This window comes from Pelodiscus sinensis, chromosome 7 (genome assembly GCF_049634645.1).
Source record: "Pelodiscus sinensis isolate JC-2024 chromosome 7, ASM4963464v1, whole genome shotgun sequence".
Classification (NCBI taxonomy): domain Eukaryota; kingdom Metazoa; phylum Chordata; order Testudines; family Trionychidae; genus Pelodiscus; species Pelodiscus sinensis.
Window position 1 is genome coordinate 17,831,132 of NC_134717.1, and position 21,675 is coordinate 17,852,806.

General features: G+C 41.0%; 1 protein-coding gene across 1 annotated transcript in view; it reads right to left on the bottom strand.

Annotated features, from left to right (window-relative positions):
• Positions 1-1,269: 1,269 nt before the first annotated feature.
• Positions 1,270-21,675, bottom strand: part of DARS1 (aspartyl-tRNA synthetase 1) — a 79,078-nt gene continuing 58,672 nt past the window's right edge. Inside the window, exons 9-16 of the mRNA XM_006117048.2 lie at positions 17,439-17,573; positions 15,550-15,697; positions 9,985-10,131; positions 8,579-8,621; positions 6,832-6,912; positions 6,009-6,120; positions 4,183-4,254; positions 1,270-1,911 (exon numbers count right to left, since the gene is read on the bottom strand). Of these exons, the coding sequence (XP_006117110.1) occupies positions 1,820-1,911; positions 4,183-4,254; positions 6,009-6,120; positions 6,832-6,912; positions 8,579-8,621; positions 9,985-10,131; positions 15,550-15,697; positions 17,439-17,573 (830 nt within the window). The 3' untranslated portion in view covers positions 1,270-1,819. The remainder of the gene's footprint in view (positions 1,912-4,182; positions 4,255-6,008; positions 6,121-6,831; positions 6,913-8,578; positions 8,622-9,984; positions 10,132-15,549; positions 15,698-17,438; positions 17,574-21,675) is intronic.

The following is a 21,675-nucleotide window of genomic DNA, read 5'->3' on the forward strand; positions in this document are numbered from 1 at the left end:
ACAGCCTTAAGGCTGTTGCTACACTTCAAAGGCAGAAGTGCTATGGAGAGAATGGGGCCAGATTTGTAAACCTGTGCTTCTTTTGCATTTTCAATTTCCTTCTTTTACATTTCTCTTTTGAAAGGAAGTTGTAAATACTAGGGAAGCAGTCCCTTCATCCCTCCCTTTCTGTGGGATAATGGTAGTTCAGACCAGAAAGGCAGAACAGAATGATTCTGTAACCCACAAAAAATCCACCTTCTTTGCAAGGCAGTGCAGTCAGTTATCTTTAAACTAGGGTTGGCTTTCCAATGCCTTGTCAGACTGAGGGGCAAGGATGAGCTAGCTCCCTGGGCTCTAAGGAAAAGAAGGAAATAAACAAGGTCGATCTACTCATCCAGAGGAGCCAGGCAGCAGAGGATCTTTAGCAACTCTTCTAGTCAGCCGTCCCTGCTCTGTGGGCTTAGGGAGTTCTGCGAGCTACCTCTGCTTCTGTGTGCATGCCACCCTTAATTGGTCTTGAATTCTCACTTCTAAGGAGTAATCATTTTCTAGGTAGAGCATGCCTCAGAGATGTGTGGTGTTGGAGCTGACTACCCAGAGTAGCTCTTCAATCCCTTCCTGACTGGGATGGGGTCGATTCCCACTATACATGTATTACACAGAGTATCTTAAAACCAAAAATGATCCTTTTGTTCTTATATTACTTTCTAAAGGAATTATACATAAAAAGAAAAAAATTAAACCAACTGGTTGTGCAACCTATTTCCAAACACCTTCATCTTCTCAAGATTGTTTTATATGAAACTGTGGAGGCAGGAAAAGGGAATAAGGGAATTTGTGTGCCGCCATCTTGGTCTTGTTAACAAGAGAGCAAGAGTCAGGCTAAGTCTGTGGCCTGACAACGCGAGATCTGTAATTAGACGCTGCCTTTGCCTCTTGCCTCCATACGGTGATAAGGATAGAATGCTGACTCTGGCAGGGACCTTGAGAAAAGGAGCATCTGGGTGGAACTAAAATAACTGTTAGCCACTGGTGTTTGTAATGGGAAGGAGACTAATTGTTATTGTTATTATATCTAATGGACAGTATATAAACTGCTTCATAATTGCTGGTATTCGAAGATCTGCCTCGGGGGGGAGGGGGACTTCCCCCCCTGTCTGAACCAGTTTTCCCTTGCTGCAGCTCGTAATAAAACTGCCTCTGGCTTCTTGTTGCTTACAAACGCAGAGTGAGGACAATGTTTTCTTCCACAAACCCAAAGAAAAAAAGACAGATACAATAACTAGAGATAGTTTATTTTAAGTTTTATTGCAATCTATTTTTACAATTTAGTATGAATACTTTGTTAAGAAAGTTCAAACTTTTCACTTATTTTCCATGATACTCAGTTTACCATGTAAATTAGTTAGCAACTTGCTACTTTCCACCTGCTTTTTAGGTTACCAATGTCCACAGTTATTGTTTAAACTTCAGTCAAATACTGTCCTACAAGATATACAATCTTGTTGCTGTAAGTTAAAAATTTAGACTTTTGTATTCTTTATTGCACAACTAGTTTATTAAAACTTAAGTGTTTAGAAATTTTCAATGTAATTCATGAGTATAACACTAACTGAATGTAAGTATGACATTACATAAAAAATGTGCACACAACTCCTATTGCAAAGATTCCAGATTTATTAAAATCCTTCCCTTTAAACAGATAGTAGTGAAGGATTCAAAATGATGTTGTGGCACTTCAGCAGACTTCACTTCCTTATTTTAGTGCATATTACAGGTAGACAGGATTTAGGCTGATCAATTGCAGGAGTTTGGAGAAAACTTTCAGACAGACATCTTAAGGAGTTAGCCGTTTGGGATCCCGAGGGAACATGGAGGTCTGACGAACATTGTGCAGTCCCAGATAGAGCATAGTGACTCTTTCTAACCCTGCAAAAATAAATCCAGCATAATCAGTTATGAGTTTCTAACTCCTGACAGCATGAACACACAGCTGTTAATTCTAGGAAACTTTTTAGACAAAGCAGAGTAAGGACCACCTCAGAACAGGGCATACAACTGCTGGGAGGTATCAGCATAACTGATTACAATATGGAACTCGCATCAGAAAAAATGTAGGTTTCCCAACATCACACATTTTGCCATGTGTTACTGTCTCAGAAAATTAGTTACACAAATAAATAAGACGGAGAAAAGAGAAAGAATCAGAGGGCCAGGAGTGCTATCTAAATAACATAGTAGATGCTAGTTCACATCAGAACAGTCTCTGACAGTGTTTAGTACCAAATATTCCAGGACAAAGTGTCAGAAACTTTAGCCAACAATTATGGGTCTGCGCTTAGGGGAAATTTCTTCCTAATTCAGCGGTTACAAGCAATTTAGACCTCATACCCATTACAGGCTGAACTTCTCTAGACTGGCACTCTCTGGTCCAGCATGATTTTAGATAGCTGGATGTCCAGTTAATCATGGGTGTGGCCAAGTTTCCTGCGATCTCATAAAGTTTGCTCACAGCCACCAGTCGTGGCTCTCAGTATTCTGTGCTTTTAATTAGCTCTTATTTACCCCTAATGTTTTCGAAAGCAGTAAGCAGTAGAAGTGTTGGTAATTAATACTGACCTCCCATGGTTCGGAAAATTCTCTGATTTGGCACTGGCTAGGTCCCGAGGGTACTGGACTAGAGAAGTTCAGCCAGTACTGGGAGTGGCTGAAATTATTATTCCTTCCAATGTGCAATACTGTGTGTTTTTATAAATGATGAAGTTTATCTGCCATCATAATGCCAATTCACCTAGCTTTGTTAGGTCCCTCTGAAGTTCCTCACAGTCTTCTCTAGAGAAAATTATTAGATTGGACAGGACATCTGCAAATGCTGCCACTTTACCATTCAGCTGCCTTTTCAGCTCACCAATACAGGCATTTATGTAAGATGCAATTCTGCAATGCTTTGCTTACCATGCCTTATAAATCTAATTACGAGGAAAATACCTGATTTAGAAATTATGCAGAAAATTAGTTTAGAATTTTCTAAATTCATTTTACAAAGATAAAAGACACCCATGAAAAGACAGACTAAAACAAACAGCATTGGTTTTGGGGCACTATGCTTAGGACAAACACAGAACATTAAAATACATGAATAGGTTACATACTGCTGTTGAAAACACTGTGTGGAATTGAAAATTGCTGTGCTTAAAATACATTTTAAAATTTAATGCTATACACTATGAAAAATTCTCTCATTTTTTTGTTCACTTGAATATTTAAAATGTTCATACATAAGAAGCCCTTACACCTCAATACCTTTGCTGAACAAATAGCTGAAGCCAAAGCTGATATATGAGATTCAGCTAAGTAACTTCACCATGAATAAAATAAAAGCAATCACAGGTTTCCCCTGACTTCAGAAGGTTTTCATCAAAAGGTATGAGGGGCCGAGAGCCTCTACTATTTTTATTCACTTTAAGCCTGTTATAATAAATCATACCAAGTAAAGTATTCTTTTATTAAAGTTTCTTTTCCTCTTTGTTTGGAATCAGAACAATCAGTGGGTATAACAAATGGAGATTTATTCTTGTGCTTGTGTGTCTTGGAACCTTGGAAGATTATTCCCTTAATATTTCCCATTTTATGAAACAACTAATGGTCACAATTTAAGATTATTTCCTTAATCCCAGATAAGGAGTTCATACTATTGCTCACCAAGGCCATACCATATATCCATGTTAGCTTCTTAAATTTTATTCTGAACATTACTGTACTGTAATCATAAATAATATTACAGGCAGTCCCCGGGTTACGTACAAGATAGGGACTGTAGGTTTGTTCTTAAGTTGAATTTGTATGTAAATCGGAACTGGTACATATTGTAGGGGATACTCTTGCCAAACATTTCTCCAGAGCTCAGTTTTATTCTCCCACACCTCACTTCCCTCAGTCCTTTATTCTCAAGCTGAGGTGTCTGCTGAGAAAAGCTGCTCCGCGTCTCCTTGGTTTGCTGCGGGGGGGCGCTAGCTTCGCGTCTCCCTGGTCTGCTGGGGGGAAGCAGCTAGTGCGGGGTTGCCTCACCCCGTTTGTAAGTAGGGATCTGATGTAAGTCGGATCCATGTAACCCGGGGACTGCCTGTACTTTATACTGACCATCTGATGCTAAATTTGAGCTGGAACCCAGCAAAAATAAAATCAAGGCAGATACATTACCTATCCCACCACCTGCATGGGGAGGTGCACCAAAACGGAAGGAATCAATGTAAGCCTTTATTTTTTCCAAGTCTAGAAAAGAAAATAATGTTTATTTTTATGCAGAGTTAATGTAACATCTTAAAATGTATCCAAAAAAGCTCAAAGACTAAATACTTCAATGTGTCCTGAATGATTCTACAAAATAAAAACTGGGCAATGAAGCTGTGTAATGTTGATCTGTAACCAAACAGATGCAAATTATGGATGTAAAGAACTAGTCGACTATCCAAAAACAAATGCTTATCGGATAGTCAACAAGTCGCTCCCCCATCCCCACCGTCACAAAGAGGCAGTGGGGGGGGTGGGGAGGAGGAGGAGGTACTTCAAAGCAGCAGCATCGCTTGAAGCCTGGGGCCAGACAGACCCCAGGCTCCATGTGGTGCTGCCACTTTGAAAAGCCATATGCAGCTCGGGGCCAGTTGGGGTGTCCCCAGGCTGCATGTGGCATGAGCCCATCTGATCCTGGGCTCAATGCAGTGCTGCCTCTTTGAAACGCCCTGAGGAGCCTGGCGTCAGGCTCCTTGTGGCATTTCAAAGCGGCGGTGCTGAACAGAGCCCGGGATCAGCTGGGGAGTCTCCAGCTGACCCCAGGCTCCATGTGGTGCTTTCACCTTTCAAGAGTAGCAATAGCCCGAGGGCTGCTGCTACACTTAAAAGGCAGAGGCGCACTAGCAACTAATCAAATAGTTGATGCAAAATGCATCGACTATTTGATTAGTCATTTAGTCGATATTTAACATTCTTAAGGCAAATAATTTAGTACCCTCTAGAAGCTCTGACTTTATAAATTAAAGCAAATATTCCATATTATCAGTGAAACTCCATGAAGTCTCCTGATTGATTTACTTGGAGAATACTTTCTATACTAGAATAGCAGCTACCCTCTACTATACATCATTGTGAGATTATATTTCTTATCACTATTAGGGGTAATAGCATTCATGCAGGTACACTCTATCAAGAAGCTTAAGCTCAGCATACTCTTCTCTGTCTCCTCACAGCCACCACCAGCAAACTTTTCCTAGCTACTGTTCATTACCCTCCAAGACAGATGCAGTTCCACCCTACTTGCTACCCCTCCCAAAGTACCCAGATTCAACACTCACTTCACCTCTGCTGATTCACTTACTTTCCACTCACTTTTCTTCTGCCTCCCTCTATTATCCAGGCAGTATCCATGCCAATTCCCTCTCCACATCCACTGATGGATGTTCCTAACATGACCTATTTCCCCTCTTACTGGTTCAAAGCCCAAAGGTCAAGTTAGGTATCAGCAACACTGTGGAGTTGCACTGGAAGTGGTATACCAGAAATCAGTAAGACTTCACAGGTGCAGGGAACTATGTCAGGTTAGGACTTGCTTTGGCAAGAGTGCCCTATCTCTGCAGTACACTTTCCTCCTCTCTATAGTCCTTAGGAAATAGTTTCTGGGTTTTTCTTAAGGATTAACGCTATAATGGATTAAAATGGCTAAAATAAAAAAGAAATTAGTTAATTGTTATGCAAGAGGCAGGATTACTGTTGCAATGTTGACCCAGATTATGGTATCAAACTTTCCCAAAATCTTGCTTTAAAGATACAGAAATATATTTAGAACTCCCTTGATGCAAATGATTTAGACTATGTCTGTTGTGCCTTAAAACTAAAGCCAGAAATTGAGAAATTCATGCTTCAATTTTGTTTTCTCCCTCATTACCACCATTTGCACAGATTTTGGAAGTCATATGAAAAAACAAATTCTCTCTCATGATTTACAATCTTGCAAAGTGTAAACATTTTATTACCAATGCCATGATGTTGGGCGCTTTCTGTCAGCAGCTGAGGATCGTGAATTCTCTGAGCCCCAGATAAAATCTCTTCCCCTCTCATGAACATATCATAGGAGTTAGAGCTTTTCTGAAAAGAAAAATTTGCATTTCATCAGTGACTGAAGTTGGAGAGATGTGTGTGTTTCCCACTGACACAGGCTAAGCCTGCAACTAGTCAAAATGAGCTTTTCAGTAATTTCACCTATCATACTCAATGCATCTAGCTGATAGTGTGAAGTACTGAGCTGCGCCAATATCACTAAACTCACCTTTGCTTTCCAGCATCACATTCAGACAAACTAATTCATGAACCTGAATTCTGCCACCTCTCTCTAGGCAGAATCACATCATTTGTATTTGGAGTTTCAGTAAACATAAAAGTGCAGGACCCATTCTGGTAAAATCTGGGGACTCCATACAAAAACTAAAGAAAGCATACCTTCTGCTACAGCTTTTATTCCCCTGTAATAACAGTTTTGCTCTCCATGCACTACATGGACTAGACTGAGAAACAGCAGTTTGCAATCTTTCCACCAGGCTTCTGCTGGGAAGTTTACTCCTCTGGATTGATCTATTTGTTTTTCTTTCTGGCAGATTTTACCAGTAAATGTAACTGTAATTCAGGTATGACCTGACGTTGGTTTACTCTCAATACCAACATGGATAACATGAATCTCATTGGAACTACAGATCACTAAGAAAAAGTTTTTAATTCAACTGTGCTTTGTCCAATTAGCTTTTCACAACTAGATTAAAACTTTGCTTTTTTACACTGACAACACTACATAACTTTACTTACGGGATTTCCTGGGTCTGGCATTGTGTAGAAAGGCCTCACAGCCAGAGGATATTTGTCAAGAATAAAGAAGTCTGTATCATACTGTAAAAAGACCAGGTATATTTTAATAAAGCTAATACTAGATCAAATGCAGTGAGGTTTATATAGAGGGAAGCCATAACAAATAATTCTTTTAAATTCTAAACAAAAGTTCTGTTAGTTTAAAACCTCATCTTTTAATTAACTTTTGCAGAAATTAAGAAAAGGGAAACTATTTGGTCTATTTATTTCACAATGTCTTTGTTGGAAAGCAATAGTTAAAAAGGGCCACTACTGTACTATCTTAATTAGCTTTTTGGACATTGCATTTACTATGATCTCCAATTCTTGAAAATAACCTAGTAAATGTGGTTTTTTTATTTGCAATACACAGATTTTCCCTTCTCCCACCATTCCTAAGGGAAGGCAGACTAAATGGCTCCATTTTATTTATGTTCTTTGTGCAACAGGGTGAATGTACTCAGAATATTTATCAGTAAACTAGTTGTTACAAAACTACCAGGAGAAATTCACACTGTAGTTTAGTTAGAGCAGTGTTTCCCAATTTTATTTGGCCACAGAACCCTTTCAAACTCAAAAGAATTTTGCAGAACCCCTAATAACAGTCTAATATATGGGAATCAGTGCCGAGTAGTGACATCATCGTCCCCACTCTCTGGCTAAGATGGCATTACACAGGGACACTTATCGTGGCAAACACAAATGAGAATTGTTTTCAATAAAATTCATAAATGCTTAATTATTATTATTATTTTAATCATAAAATGTTGTTGTAATGTAATTTTCTCACGGAACCCTTATTTTCACTTCACAGAACCCCAGAGTTCCATGGAGCACCATGTGGGAAATACTGGGTTAGAGCACCTTTTCTGGCAAAAGCAGTGTTTTAAAGCATTATCTTTTTTGAAATTTACAATCTAATGAGATGATAAAAAAGAAATATTAAACAAGCCCATACAAAGAGATTCAAATATGTATGACTTGCTTTTAAGAACAATTATTAATGTGAAAGAAAATAAACTCAACAGACTGGTGAGCAATAGTAAAAATATATAGACACACATCTATAGCAGAGGTCTCCAAACTGTGGAGCAGGTTCCCCTACGAGGGTGTATAGGAACACTGTGTGGTGGGCAGTGACCCCGAAGAGCTACAACTAGGGGGCAGGGAGTGAGCCCCACCCAGCCCCACCCTTAACTCTTCTCCAGTCCTGCCCCCAGTTACAGCCCTGTCCCTGTGCTTGTCCCCATCTCCAGCCTTGGTGCGGCTCTGCACCCAGCCAGGGTCTTGGCTGTCAGCCCCCACCACTGCTCGGCTATAACTCCTTCTCCCAGACCTACCCCAACTGTGACTCTGCTTTAGGCCTGGGGCCAAGACTAGGGTTGAGGCCAGGAGTGGAGCTGCAACCAATTGCAGGCCTGGCACCAGGCCCGCACCATGTATGGTTGCAGCTCCGCTCCTGCCACCAACCTAACCCCCAGGCTACAGCTCAGTTCCCAGCCCCAGCCCCAGCCCCAGCCGTAACCCCAACGTCAGCCAATTTACAAGAAAGTCTTATGCCAACACGGAATGCTGCCCAAATGATTTTGGCCTGTTCTGAGAACAGCCTGAATTTAGAGATGCAAAAACTACATTTGTCTGTAGTTTTCTATGTTGAGATCAAGCTTCAGTTTTAATACAGAGAACAATTTATTCTGAAGTTAGTTACCTTTTCTTTTACCAGACGACCCAGAAGTTTTTCATTAGGTGTGCTGAAAACAAGTATTTTCACCATTAGAAAAAACACTTAGATCTTTATCAAACATAGACCTCAAAAAGCTAAACAGATTTATATCTGATGGGTTTCCTAACATGCTCCTTTGGGAAACAGAATGTTTCTGAATATTTTTAGATCCTATATCACAGAATTTTTAAAACATTAATCACATTTATTTGTGTTCTTCAATGAAGTTTGGTAATGTTCTAACTTTGCAGGAATATAACCGCCCTGAATTAACAATATATACAGATGTGCTTGCTATTACCTTGCCAGTTTCTCTCACACAACAGACTAGACCTCCCTGGTCTGGCACCCTGAGGACCTGACTAGTCCCAAATGATGGAGTTTGCCAGATGAAGGGAGGCCAAGGCCAGACACTCTATTCCCGACCCAGCTGGGCTGCCCGGTCTGTAGTTGCTTCTCCAACAGAGCTCCTGGCTCCACTGTTGCTGCCCCAAACACAGCTCCTGGTCCTGGCAGGACTGCTGGTGCCTCTGCTGACCATCAGCCCTGGTGGAATTCCCAGCCCTGTGAAGGCTCCCAGCTGCCAGCACCTATGGGCTTTCTGGCCCAGAACTTCCTGAAAGTTGCCAGACCCGAGTGTCCTGGTTTTCCAAGTTTCAACCTGTACTTTGATTAGTGAAAGACTATGGGCCTGATTCCCCACAACTTTGCACCTTGCACAATCATTTACACTTATGTAAAATAGGTGTGAAATGCTACCACTTAGCTATTATAATAAGCACTTCGCAATACTGTACTTTTATATGGCAACCGTTTGGGGTCAGAGATCCATTATATTTATTTACCTGCAGAGTAACATACACTCCTTTTTTACTGCATATTTGAGAAAGAACAGAAATGTTTTAATGTGGTACATGTACTTGGTGTTGTGAACCCACAGGGCCTTGATCCAAATTCCACTGATATCAATGGGAACTAGATGAGGGCTAATGTTAAAGAAGAAAAAATGTACAGCCAGTTTCCATGATAGAGGGGGTGATCGATGAGCAAGATTTTTTTTACTGGAGAATTTTTCAAACTAAATTGTACACTGATTCCTGCTACTATTAGGCAGACAGATATTTTATTCTTAAAAGGAGTTCCACCCTCTTTGTACTTTTAGTTTTTTGTGTTCAGTCCCAGGGCTTACTAAGATAAAAAATCTGGAGTGAAAAAAACCCCTATTTTCATAACCAGTTACTTTAATTTTTTCAACAGATAAGATCTATTTTATTCTTCATTTAAAAACTTGCGATATGTTTAGTCACACAATGCAAAATCAACACTTTAAACAATAGACAGTGGTAGATTCACTTTTACAAGACTATATTACACTCCAACAATGCATGTACCTTAGATCCTCTTCATCCCCCATTTCCACTCCAGCTTCCCTGAGCATTGCCAGAGCTTCACAGTACTCCAGCCTCAGAGTTGGCTCCAAAAACTTGAATGGTTCACAAGGAAATTGTTTGTTCACTGTCAGAATTTCAGTTTGAAATCTGTATACATAAAGCAGAAGGAGCTAAGTTCCTTTGCAATCGAGCAATAACCTTACAAATGTAGAAGCAAAATGCAGGACAATGTAGCACTTTAAAGACTAACAAGATGGTTTATTAGATGATGAGCTTTCGTGGGCCAGACCCACTTCCTCAGATCAAATAGTGGAAGAAAGTAGTCACAACCATATATACCAAAGGATACAATTTAAAAAAAAGTGAACAAATATGAAAAGGACAAATCACATTGCAGAACAGAAGGGGGATGCGGGGGGGTGGGAAGGGGGAGGAAGGAAGGTAAGTGTCTGTGAATTGCTGATATTAAAGGTAGGGAGAGTGGGATGTTTGTGAGTTAATGGTATTACAGGTGATAATTGGGGAAACTGTCTTGGTAATGGGTGAGAAAGTTCAAAGACTTGTTAAGTCCTTGTTGGTAAGTGTCGAATTTTAACATGAATGACAGTTCAGAGGATTCCCTTTCAAGTGCAGATGTAAAAGGTCTTTGTAGCAGAATGCAGGTGGCTAAGTCATTTAGAGAGTGTCCTTTCTGGTTAAAGTGGCAAGAAACTGTTTTCTCTTTGTGATCTTGTCTGATATCTGTTTTGTGGGCATTAATCCTTTGGCGAAGTGTCTGAGATGTTTGTCCAATGTACATAGCAGACGGACACTTTCGGCACATGATAGCACTAACACGGCTACATTTCTATCACTATTCTACATGCAAGGCACTACATTTAGCCGTTTGGAATGGAAATCCATCAACCATATGAAGAAACTCGCACAGATACAGACAGACATTATCTTTCTATCCAAGTGCAAGAAAATGGACATCGTACCCAAAGGACTGAAAGTGAACAATCCACTAAGATCAACATACTTCACTGACTACAGTGAAAGACTCTGCCTCACACTATCCAAGAAATTAAGAAACCACCTGATAAGTATTTTATACAAGAAACAGAAAACCATCAAGAATGACATTTCTAACTTAGATCATCTCATCTCAAGACAAACATCCACACCGACTGACACCTTGCAAGACTTTTGTTCCACCAGACAAGAAATCTACTATACACACTTCTATTCCCTACAACAAAGAAAAGACAATAAATTTTCTAACCTGCTCCATACCACTGGCTACAACAGCAACTGCCTCAACCCACCGGATAATATTGTTAACCTCTCCAGCTACAAACTCAATCCAGCAGAAGAGTCTGTCTTGTCCCGGGGTCTCTCTTTCTGCCCCACGTCCCCCACAAACTGGATACAATTTTGTGGTGACCTTGAGGCTTTTTTTCGCCGCCTCCGTCTCCGAGAATATTTCCAAACCACCACTGAACATCAATCTGACCTACCAGATCCCCCCTACCAACACCAAAGGAAAAATAATTCTATATGGACTCCCCCTGACGGTCGGAATTACAATCTGGATTTCTATATACACAGCTTCCGCAACAACGCACAGACTGACATTATTCGCAAACGACAACAAGCGACACACAATCTTAGCCGCGCTGAACACCATGCCATCCAGAGTCTCAAAAACAACCTGGACATTGTAATCAAACCAGCTGACAAAGGGGGTGCTGTGGTCATTATGAATAAGGCCGACTATAACCAGGAGGCAACCAGACAACTCTCGAACACCACATTTTACAAACCTCTCCCCTCTGATCCCACCTTGGACTACCAAAAGAAACTACACTGTCTCCTTAAAAGCCTCCCCACAGCTACTCGGGAACAAATCCTACCAGAATCACCTTCTGACCCCCGACCAGGATTGTTCTATCTACTTCCCAAGATCCATAAACCTGGGCACCCCGGACGTCCCATCATCTCTGGTATTGGCACGCTCACTACTGGTCTATCCAGCTATGTAGACACTCTTCTCAAACCCTTCGTAACCAATACCCCCAGCTATCTCCGAGACACTACTGACTTCCTAAGGAAACTACAAAACATCGATAACCTCCCCAATAATACCATCCTTGCCACCATGGATGTAGAAGCTCTATATACCAACATCCCACATGAAGACGGATTACAAGCAATTAGAAACACTATCCCAGAGGACACTACTGCCAACCTGATAGCAGACCTATGTAACTTTGTTCTCACCCACAATTATTTCTGGTTTGAGAACAACTTATACCTCCAGATCAGCGGCACAGCCATGGGTACACGCATGGCCCCACAGTATGCTAACATCTTTATGGCTGACCTAGAACAACGTTTCCTCAACTCCCGTCCCCTTTCACCCCTCCTCTACCTACGGTACATCGATGACATCTTTATGATCTGGACACATGGCCAAGAAACACTGGAGATATTCCACAGAGATTTCAACAACCTACACCCCACCATCAACCTCAGCCTGGACCATTCTACACGAGAGATCCACTTCCTGGACACCACCGTACAAATCAACAATGGAAAATTAGACACCACTCTCTACAGAAAACCCACTGACTCATACAGTTACCTACATGCATCCAGCTCCCATCCAGAACACACCACACGATCCATCGTCTATAGCCAAGCCCTTCGATACAACCGCATCTGCTCTAACCCCACTGACAGAGACCAGAAGCTTCAGGATCTCTACCAAGCATTTATAAATCTCAACTACCCACCCAGAGAAACAAAAAAGCAAATTGAAAGAGCCAGACGAATACCTAGAAACCATCTACTTCAAGACAGACCCAAGAAAACCAACAATAGAACACCACTTGTCATCACCTACAACCCCCAACTTAAACCTGTCCAACACATTATCAATAAACTACAGCCTATATTGGAACAGATACCATACTCAAAGAGGCTCTGGGAGACAGACCCATAGTCTCCTATAGACAACCACCTAACCTCAAGATGATTCTTACCAACCACCACAGGACATACCACACTAATACCAACCCTGGTACCTTCCCTTGCAACAAACCCCGTTGCCAGCTTTGTCCACATATTCATTCTGCTGATACCATTATTGGACCTAACCAAGTGAGTTATAAGATCAAGAACACATATTCCTGCGCATCCAGAAATATAATCTACGCTATCATGTGCCGAAAGTGTCCGTCTGCTATGTACATTGGACAAACATCTCAGACACTTCGCCAAAGGATTAATGCCCACAAAACAGATATCAGACAAGATCACTAGGGGTACGTCTAGACTACATGCCTCTGGCGACAGAGGCATGTAGATTAGGCTACCCGACAGAGTAAAATGAAGCGGCGATTTAAATAATCGCCGCTTCATTTAAATTTACATGGCTGCCGCTTTGAGCCGACAAACAGCTGATCAGCTGTTTGTCGGCTCAGCGCGATAGTCTGGACGCTCCCCTGCCAACATCAAAGGGAGTTGTCGACAACCCAGGTATGCCTCCTGGGATGAGGCATACCTGGGTTGTCGACAACTCCCTTTGATGTCGGCAGGGGAGCGTCCAGACTATCGCGCTGAGCCGACAAACAGCTGATCAGCTGTTTGTCGGCTCAACGCGGCAGCCATGTAAATTTAAATGAAGCGGCGATTATTTAAATCGCCGCTTCATTTTACTCTGTCGGGTAGCCTAATCTACATGCCTCTGTCGCCAGAGGCATGTAGTCTAGACGTACCCAAAGAGAAAACAGTTTCTTGCCACTTTAACCAGAAAGGACACTCTCTAAATGACTTAGCCACCTGCATTCTGCTACAAAGACCTTTTACATCTGCACTTGAAAGGGAATCCTCTGAACTGTCATTCATGTTAAAATTCGACACTTACCAACAAGGACTTAACAAGTCTTTGAACTTTCTCACCCATTACCAAGACAGTTTCCCCAATTATCACCTGTAATACCATTAACTCACAAACATCCCACTCTCCCTACCTTTAATATCAGCAATTCACAGACACTTACCTTCCTTCCTCCCCCTTCCCACCCCCCCGCATCCCCCTTCTGTTCTGCAATGTGATTTGTCCTTTTCATATTTGTTCACTTTTTTTTAAATTGTATCCTTTGGTATATATGGTTGTGACTACTTTCTTCCACTATTTGATCTGAGGAAGTGGGTCTGGCCCACAAAAGCTCATCATCTAATAAACCATCTTGTTAGTCTTTAAAGTGCTACATTGTCCTGGATTTTGCTTACAAATGTAGTGCATGTTTTTGCCACAAGAGGTCAGTCTTGCAACACAAACTATTTTGAAGTGGTTTCTGGGAGAGGTCTATATAATCAAAATGGAATTTTATCCAAAGTAAAGCCATCCCTATTTAAATATTACAAAAGTTAAATATTTTAACACTACTCTTGCTACTTCATTCCTCTCTCTGAGGTAGTAACTGACTGACTGGATTATTCTGCATAATCACTATTGTTTAAAAAAAAAAAAAAAAAACCTTGAACCCTTTAATCCCTTGAAATTAAGTATTATATAAAACAAACATTATAAAAAACGCATTTCCTTTGGAAAAACTTAAAAAACAATTAATAGTCCTGCAGCACGTTAGAGACTAACAAAAATGTACATGGTAGTCCGTAAAGTGCTGCTGGGTTATTTGTTGTTTTTTTAAGATTCTTCAGTTACAGACTAACATGGCAACCCCTCTGAAATATTTCCTTTGGGTCAAGAAATATTTGTTTCTGGCAGCAAGAAGGAAATCTAACATCCATTTCCAAATTACCAATGATTTCCTTCCAGATCCTGATGAACTGGATTTGTCACATAAGGTATATGGCAATAAGTGGAAAATACTGTTCTTGGCTTTTGTAGCAGATAATGCTAATTAGTACAATAAACAGGATCTAGAAACATTTCTGTAAGAACCAATATATAGTTCAATATCAAAATAAGGACAAAGTTTGTATGTGCACAAAAAGAAAGAACATTTAAAGTTGAGGACAGATCATTTCTGTTACGGGGCCCTTCGAACAGAACAGTGAATTTTTTAAATACATCTAACACTACTGAACAAAATCAAATTAAAATACGCAATTTCAGCTACGTTAATTGCTGAAGTCTAAAGAGCTTAACTTTGGTTTTGGTGCTGTCTACACTGCAGGAAGTGAAAGGAAGAACACTCTTCCTTCAATTTCCCTTACTCCTCATAAAAGCAGGGTTACCGGCATCAACCGGATTGCTCCTCTCACTTTGAATTAGCTGTATTAACTAGATCTCTAATTCGAACTGTGGAAGATCGACAGCAGCAGCTTTGATCTTCTGTTGTAGTGTAGACATACCCTAACATACTCTAGGAATAATAACCCTGGAGGAAAAAGAACATTTCCTGTCCTGATTCTTCAGTGAATTCCAAAATCTAAGACACACACGGAAAGTCAAGCAGACTAGCAATTATGAGCACCCACTACTTTCCTATAAAGACTGTAGGGATCTCAAGCAGATGAAGCTATTTATGGAATGAAAAATGCTTTATTTACCGTTCTTGAAGTCCCTTGAATATCTGCACTAAGGTGTCCGCAATCTCATCAACCACTTCATGATAGTGGTAATTAAAAGCCATTTCAATATCCAGACCAACAAACTCAGTTAGATGTCTGTGTGTATTGGAGTCCTCAGCTCTAAATACTGTAAAATTAGAGTTCAAATTCTAAATGGCTGTGTATCCTAAAGGACATGACTACAACATTATTTGATTTACAAAAAATAACTCAGACAATCAATCACATCGTGTCTTGCATTGATCACACATTGTTATTTGTGAGCATGACAATTCCTCTTACATAAACACACACACAACTTTCCTGTAGAGATAGGCTATCCCTAGAGCATAATATTTGCTAATAAGCAAGATTTATAAAATTTGGTTCCTTCAAAATCTTTAGTTCTGTTACTTGAGAAGTTGTTCTGCCCATTTAGAAATAAATCACTAGTTACAACCTTTAAATGTACCAATTTTACAGTTCTGAGAAAGATATAGGTTAATGCTCAGCAGACACAATTTTCTGTTTTATTTCAAAACTTTACAGAAAAGCAAGATTGGAAATTAAGCCTAGGGGGTCTTTGCTCTGAGTCACTGTTCACCAACCAGTAGATCTTGGAGCCTCAGACAGGTAATCCTGTCTGATTTGGCCAGGAAGCTATCACATGCTAGCACTTGAGCTGCCTCTCCCTGCACTGCTGTGCATATCCTGCCTTTTGCCTTGGAGCTGGTCCCCTTAGGAGCCTCCTGCTTGCTGTGCAGGGCACGGGAGGCAGAGCATAGGCAGTGATGTCAAGGGACCCTCTCTCCCACTCTGTATCCTATCTCCACAGAGCAGAGAGAGGGCACAACAGGACCTGGGAGGGAGTTTGCTGGCTGCTTTTGGGAGTGGCACAGGGTCAAGGCAGGGATGAGCCTGCCTTAGCCTCACTGCATCACCACCCAGGAGCCACCTGAAGTAAGTAGTGCCCAGCTGGAGCCCACATCCCGAAACCCTACCCCGGTCATGAACACCCTCCTACACTCCAAGACCCTACCATAGCCAAGCCTCCCCTAGATCCATACTCCCTTACAGAGCCTGTATCCTCTCTGGCACCTCAACTGCCTGCCCCAAGCTCAGCTCAGAGTCCCTCTCACACTCCAAATCCCTTAATCCAAGACCAGAGCCTGCATCCCAACCCTCTGCCTCTTCCTGATGAATGGATGGGAGGATGAGAGAGGGAGGGAGGATGGAGTGAGCAGGGGCAGGGCCTAGGTGAAGGGGCACAAAGGAGGCGGGGCAAGGGTATTTGGGTTTGGAGTAGATCTTGGATTGCAATTAAATTAAAAAAGTGATCTCGAGCTTAAATAGGTTGGAGACCCCTGCTCTTAGTCCAATTTACACTGGGGATGTTTAAATGAAATTGGTTGTAGACACAACTCAGAATGGATGCATTTCAGGAATCACAATACATTAAAGAATGTAAAAAACTGTATGCATAGTCAACTTGATTGGACAAGTTAAGCATGTTCATCAACCATCATCAGCATCTGGAATAACAAATGCGGTAGATGCTTTGTTGGCTTGTCTTAGCTCATCGCTGAATTATTAAACTTCTATTTCAGTCCTCCCTCTTTTTCATCCCAAGGTCTAGAATATCATATGGCAACACCTGCTACAGAACACCAGTGCTTTCTATCAATGCTTCTGACTTGAGCATTGCATTTTTATTCAATCAACTTGCCCCTTAAACATTGTCATTATGTCAGTCTAATTAGCAGTCCTTACTTGAAACTTTTGTAAAGTATGCAGAGAAGAAGCAAAATGATCACATCTCATTTGTCACAGGCCTGCTCTAAGCGATCAATGCAGCATGTAAAACTCAGATAAAACACAGTTTGTCTGACCTGGACCAATGCAGAAAACCTTTTCAAAGTCAGCACAAATACACATCTGCTTGTACAGCTGTGGGGATTGAGCCAGGTAGGCACTGCTTTTGAAGTAGGATACAGTAAACACATTGGCTCCTCCTTCACTGGCAGCTGAAAAAACAAATGTTAATAGCAGTTATTAAAATACAAGCAAAAGTAATCTGAGGTTGAGTTATTCAATATGTTTAGGTTTGTACGTAAATTTTAGGATGAGATTTTTTTCAAAACTAATCAGGGTAATATACAGAGAGCAACTATTAATAGTAATAGAATTGTATGTCTAAATCCTCTACCCAGTTTAGCTGTGTAACTTGCTGGACACAAAAAGTTATCATGAGAAAGCAAGAGAGTGTACATGTACGTGCAAAGTCCTAAGAGTCAAGAACTCCTTCATTCTAATCCTGCAAGTGAAACTTACTCCTTTCTGTGTCATCAGATGAGTCATTTCACTGCTCTGTTTCTCTATCATATGAGAATGATACTTTTCTATGTGGCTAACAAAGTGTTCTGAGGAATCGTTAGCTAATGTTCTTAAAGAGCTTTGAAGATGACAGGGCACTATGTAAGTACTAGAAGATTATCATGTCTTCCATGAAGATGAGGATCTCCCTTACCAATAACCTCTCTGTTCAAACTACAAAAATTGTTATGCAGTTTGAGTTGCAACACAACTCCCTCTCTCTCTCTCTCTCTCTCTCTCTCTCTCTCTCTCTCTCTCTCTCAAAAAAAAAAAAAGTTTCAAGATTTTCAGCAGCTACTTTCGCATATTCTCAGTAAAAATGACAATTTAGGTAAATATCAGGGATGTGAAGGGTTAACCAATTAACCAGTTAGCCTCACCCATAATGAGTGAGGCTTACAGGTTAAGGTTAACCAGTGGGGTTGGAACAGCTCCCCACCTGCCACAGACGGAGGCTGCTCTGGCGGCAGGCTGGGGCTGCTCTGATCTCCCAGCCAGAGCAGCCTCTGTCCATGGTGAGTGAGCCAGGGCGCCCACATGCAGCGGCTGCTCTAACTGGGACACCAGAGCAGCCCCTGCCTGTAGAGGGAGGAGGGAGCATTCCAGTTAGCCAATTAAGCAGATTTTACATCACTAGTAAATTCTGTAACAATTATTCTTGAGCATGGACCAACAGCTTTTAAAGTCTTGAAGACTGAAACAGCTAAGATATTTAAATATGAAAATTAGCACAGACTTAGCAATTTTGCATAAACATAACCTCATTGAAACAAATAGCATGTTTGCCCTATTGGTATGCAGCACAATAAGAATTGCACACTTCTTGGTGGGTCATCTGTAAAGAGACCTCATGAACTATTTGTACTATAGCATTATTTCATATTTTTACAAAACAGACATCTAAAATAAAAGGGGTGAACTGTTGCATTCAGTGTGATTTTGTATAGTGAGACAATTGCTTCCACCCGTTGGATTATAAAAGGCTACCACTATAGTCTCAGATGACAACTGGCTTCATAAAATAAAAGGAAAATTAATCCACTTCTAAGAGATGTCTGGGTAAGGCACATCCAGAGAGAATACACAGAATCATAGAATACTAGGACTGGAAGGGACCTCAAGAGGTCATTGAGTCCAGTCCCCTGCCCTCATGGCAGGACCAAATACTATCTAGACCATCCCTGCTAGACATTTATCTAACCTACTCTTAAATATCTCCACAGATGGAGATTCCACAACCTCCCTGGGCAATTTATTCCAGTGTTTAACCACCCTGACAGTTAGGAACTTTTTCCTAATGTCCAACCTAAATCTCCCTTGCTGCAGTTTAAGCCCATTGCTTCTTGTTCTATCCTCAGAGGCCAGGAAGAACAATTTTTCTCCCTCTTCTTTGTGACACACTTTTAGATACCTGAAAACTGCTATCATGTCCCCTCTCAATCTTCTCTTTTCCAAGCTAAACAAGCCCAATTCTTTCAGTCTTCTTTCACAGGTCATGTTCTCTAGACCAGTGTTTCCCAAATGGTGCTCCGCGGAACCCTGGGGTTCCACGAAGCAAACGTAAGGGTTCCGCGAGAACCCAAATGCTCCCCTCCCCACACCCATAAAGAGACAGAGGAGCCCAGCGCACAAAGACGCTGGTTCCTTCCCTGCTCCCCTTTCAGACATCTCCCGCGTCCCCCGCTGCCTCTCTGCTTTTACCACTGGACCTAGCAGCAGCAACAGCTGCTTGTCCCGCTTCTGCCCGATCAACCCAAGATCCCTCTCCCGCGTCCCCCGCTGCCGCTCTGCTTTTACCACCGGAAAAAGCAGAGTGGCAGCGGGGGACACGGGAGAGGGATCTTGGGTTGATCGGGCAGAAGTGGGACAAGCAGCTGTTCTGCTGCTAGGTCCCTTGGTAAAGGCAGCATGTGTGTGTGTCTGTGTGTGTGTGTGTGGGGTGGGGGGGGGAGTACTATCAGTGAGTGGAACACCGGAACTCCTACTCACTGTGAGGATCGGAACAAATCCCCATACACACTGTGAGGACACGTGGCTCCTGTGTATGACTTTAAGTTTAAGAATTCAATCTAATATCAAAATTCCCCATGGATCGTTGGTTAAAAGAAGGAACTTTAAAGAGAAAAGTGAGTACTTCAAACTCCAATATTTTTAATGAAACCAGCAAGGAAAACACTGAGGCAGCTCAAGTTAATTATGAAAAATTTCAGCTGACTAATAAGAAACGCAGGTATTGTGAGGACTATTTGGCATTTGGATTCACAAGCAATGGAAATGTGTGTAGTGTGCAACAAAATATTATCTAATCGTTGTTTAGTACCTGCTAAATTGCGAAGACATTTTGAAACAAATCATCCAGAATACAAAGATAAAGACATTAGTTTTTTTAAGCAAAAGCTTGAATCGCTTGAAAAAAGTAAACTCTTCATGTCAAAAATTGCCAAATCTGATAATGAAAATGCAACAGAGGCATCTTACAAAGTAAGCTATCGTATATCGCTCGCCGAAGCACACACTATTGGGGAATCACTCATAAAACCATGTGCAAAAGATATTGTGATGTGTATGTTGGATCAGGAGTCTAGTAAAAAAGTTGAGGCTGTGCCACTATCAAACAATACTGTCACATGTCGTATTCACGATCTTGCTGCTGACATCGAGAAGGAGCTTATTCTTCGGCTGCATTTATGTGATGCATATGCATTACAATTAGACGAGTCCACTGACATTGCAGGTCTTGCAGTCCAGCTTGTATTTGTCCGTTATGATTTTAATAGTTCTACTGAAGAAGACTTACTTTTATGTGAATTTTTGCAAACCAATACAACTGGTGAGAATATATTCAATTGTATCAATAACTTTATGAAAACACATCAAATAAGCTGGGAAAAATGCGTTGATGTGTGCAGTGATGGTGCCAAAGCAATGGTAGGAACAGTGGCTGGCGCTGTAACAAGAATAAAAAAATGTAGCACCAAACTGCACCAGCAGTCACTGCATTCTCCACAGACATGCTCTGGTAGTTAAGAATATTTCTCCCTCTCTTAAAAATGTGTTGGACGAAGCAGTACAGATTATTAATTATATAAAAACTCGACCATTACAATCAAGACTGTTCAAAATTATGTGTGAAGATATGGGTAGTCAGCACACAGCCCTGCTTCTACATACAGAAGTCAGGTGGCTATCACGAGGAAAAGTGCTGGTTAGATTATTTGAATTGCGTCATGAGCTCTCCGCAAATCTGATGGATCACAAATTCCAACTGTCTGATAGTTTAACAGACTTTTTGTGGTTATCTAGAGTTGCGTATCTTGCAGACATCTTTACAAAACTAAATGAAGTAAATCTGTCGCTGCAAGGAAAGAATGTAAACATTTTTAATGCGAAAGACAAAATTTTGTCATTGTCACGGAAGCTACAGTTTTGGATCTCATCTGTAGGACGAAATGATTTGGATTGTTTACCAACTCTGAATGATTTCCTTGAAGAAAATGGATACAAACTTGATGAAGATATTCGCAGTGACATTGCAGATCATCTCCGCGATTTATACACGAACATCATTAAGTATTTTCCAAACATCAATGACAACAATAACTGGATTCGAAATCCATTAAGTTTAACAGAAAAGCCAGTCAGTTTTTCTACACAAGATTATGAAAACCTAATTGAAATCGCTTCAGAAGGCCAATTAATACAAAAATTTAAAGAAGTTTCTCTGATTACATTTTGGAGTGACTTATGTCAAAG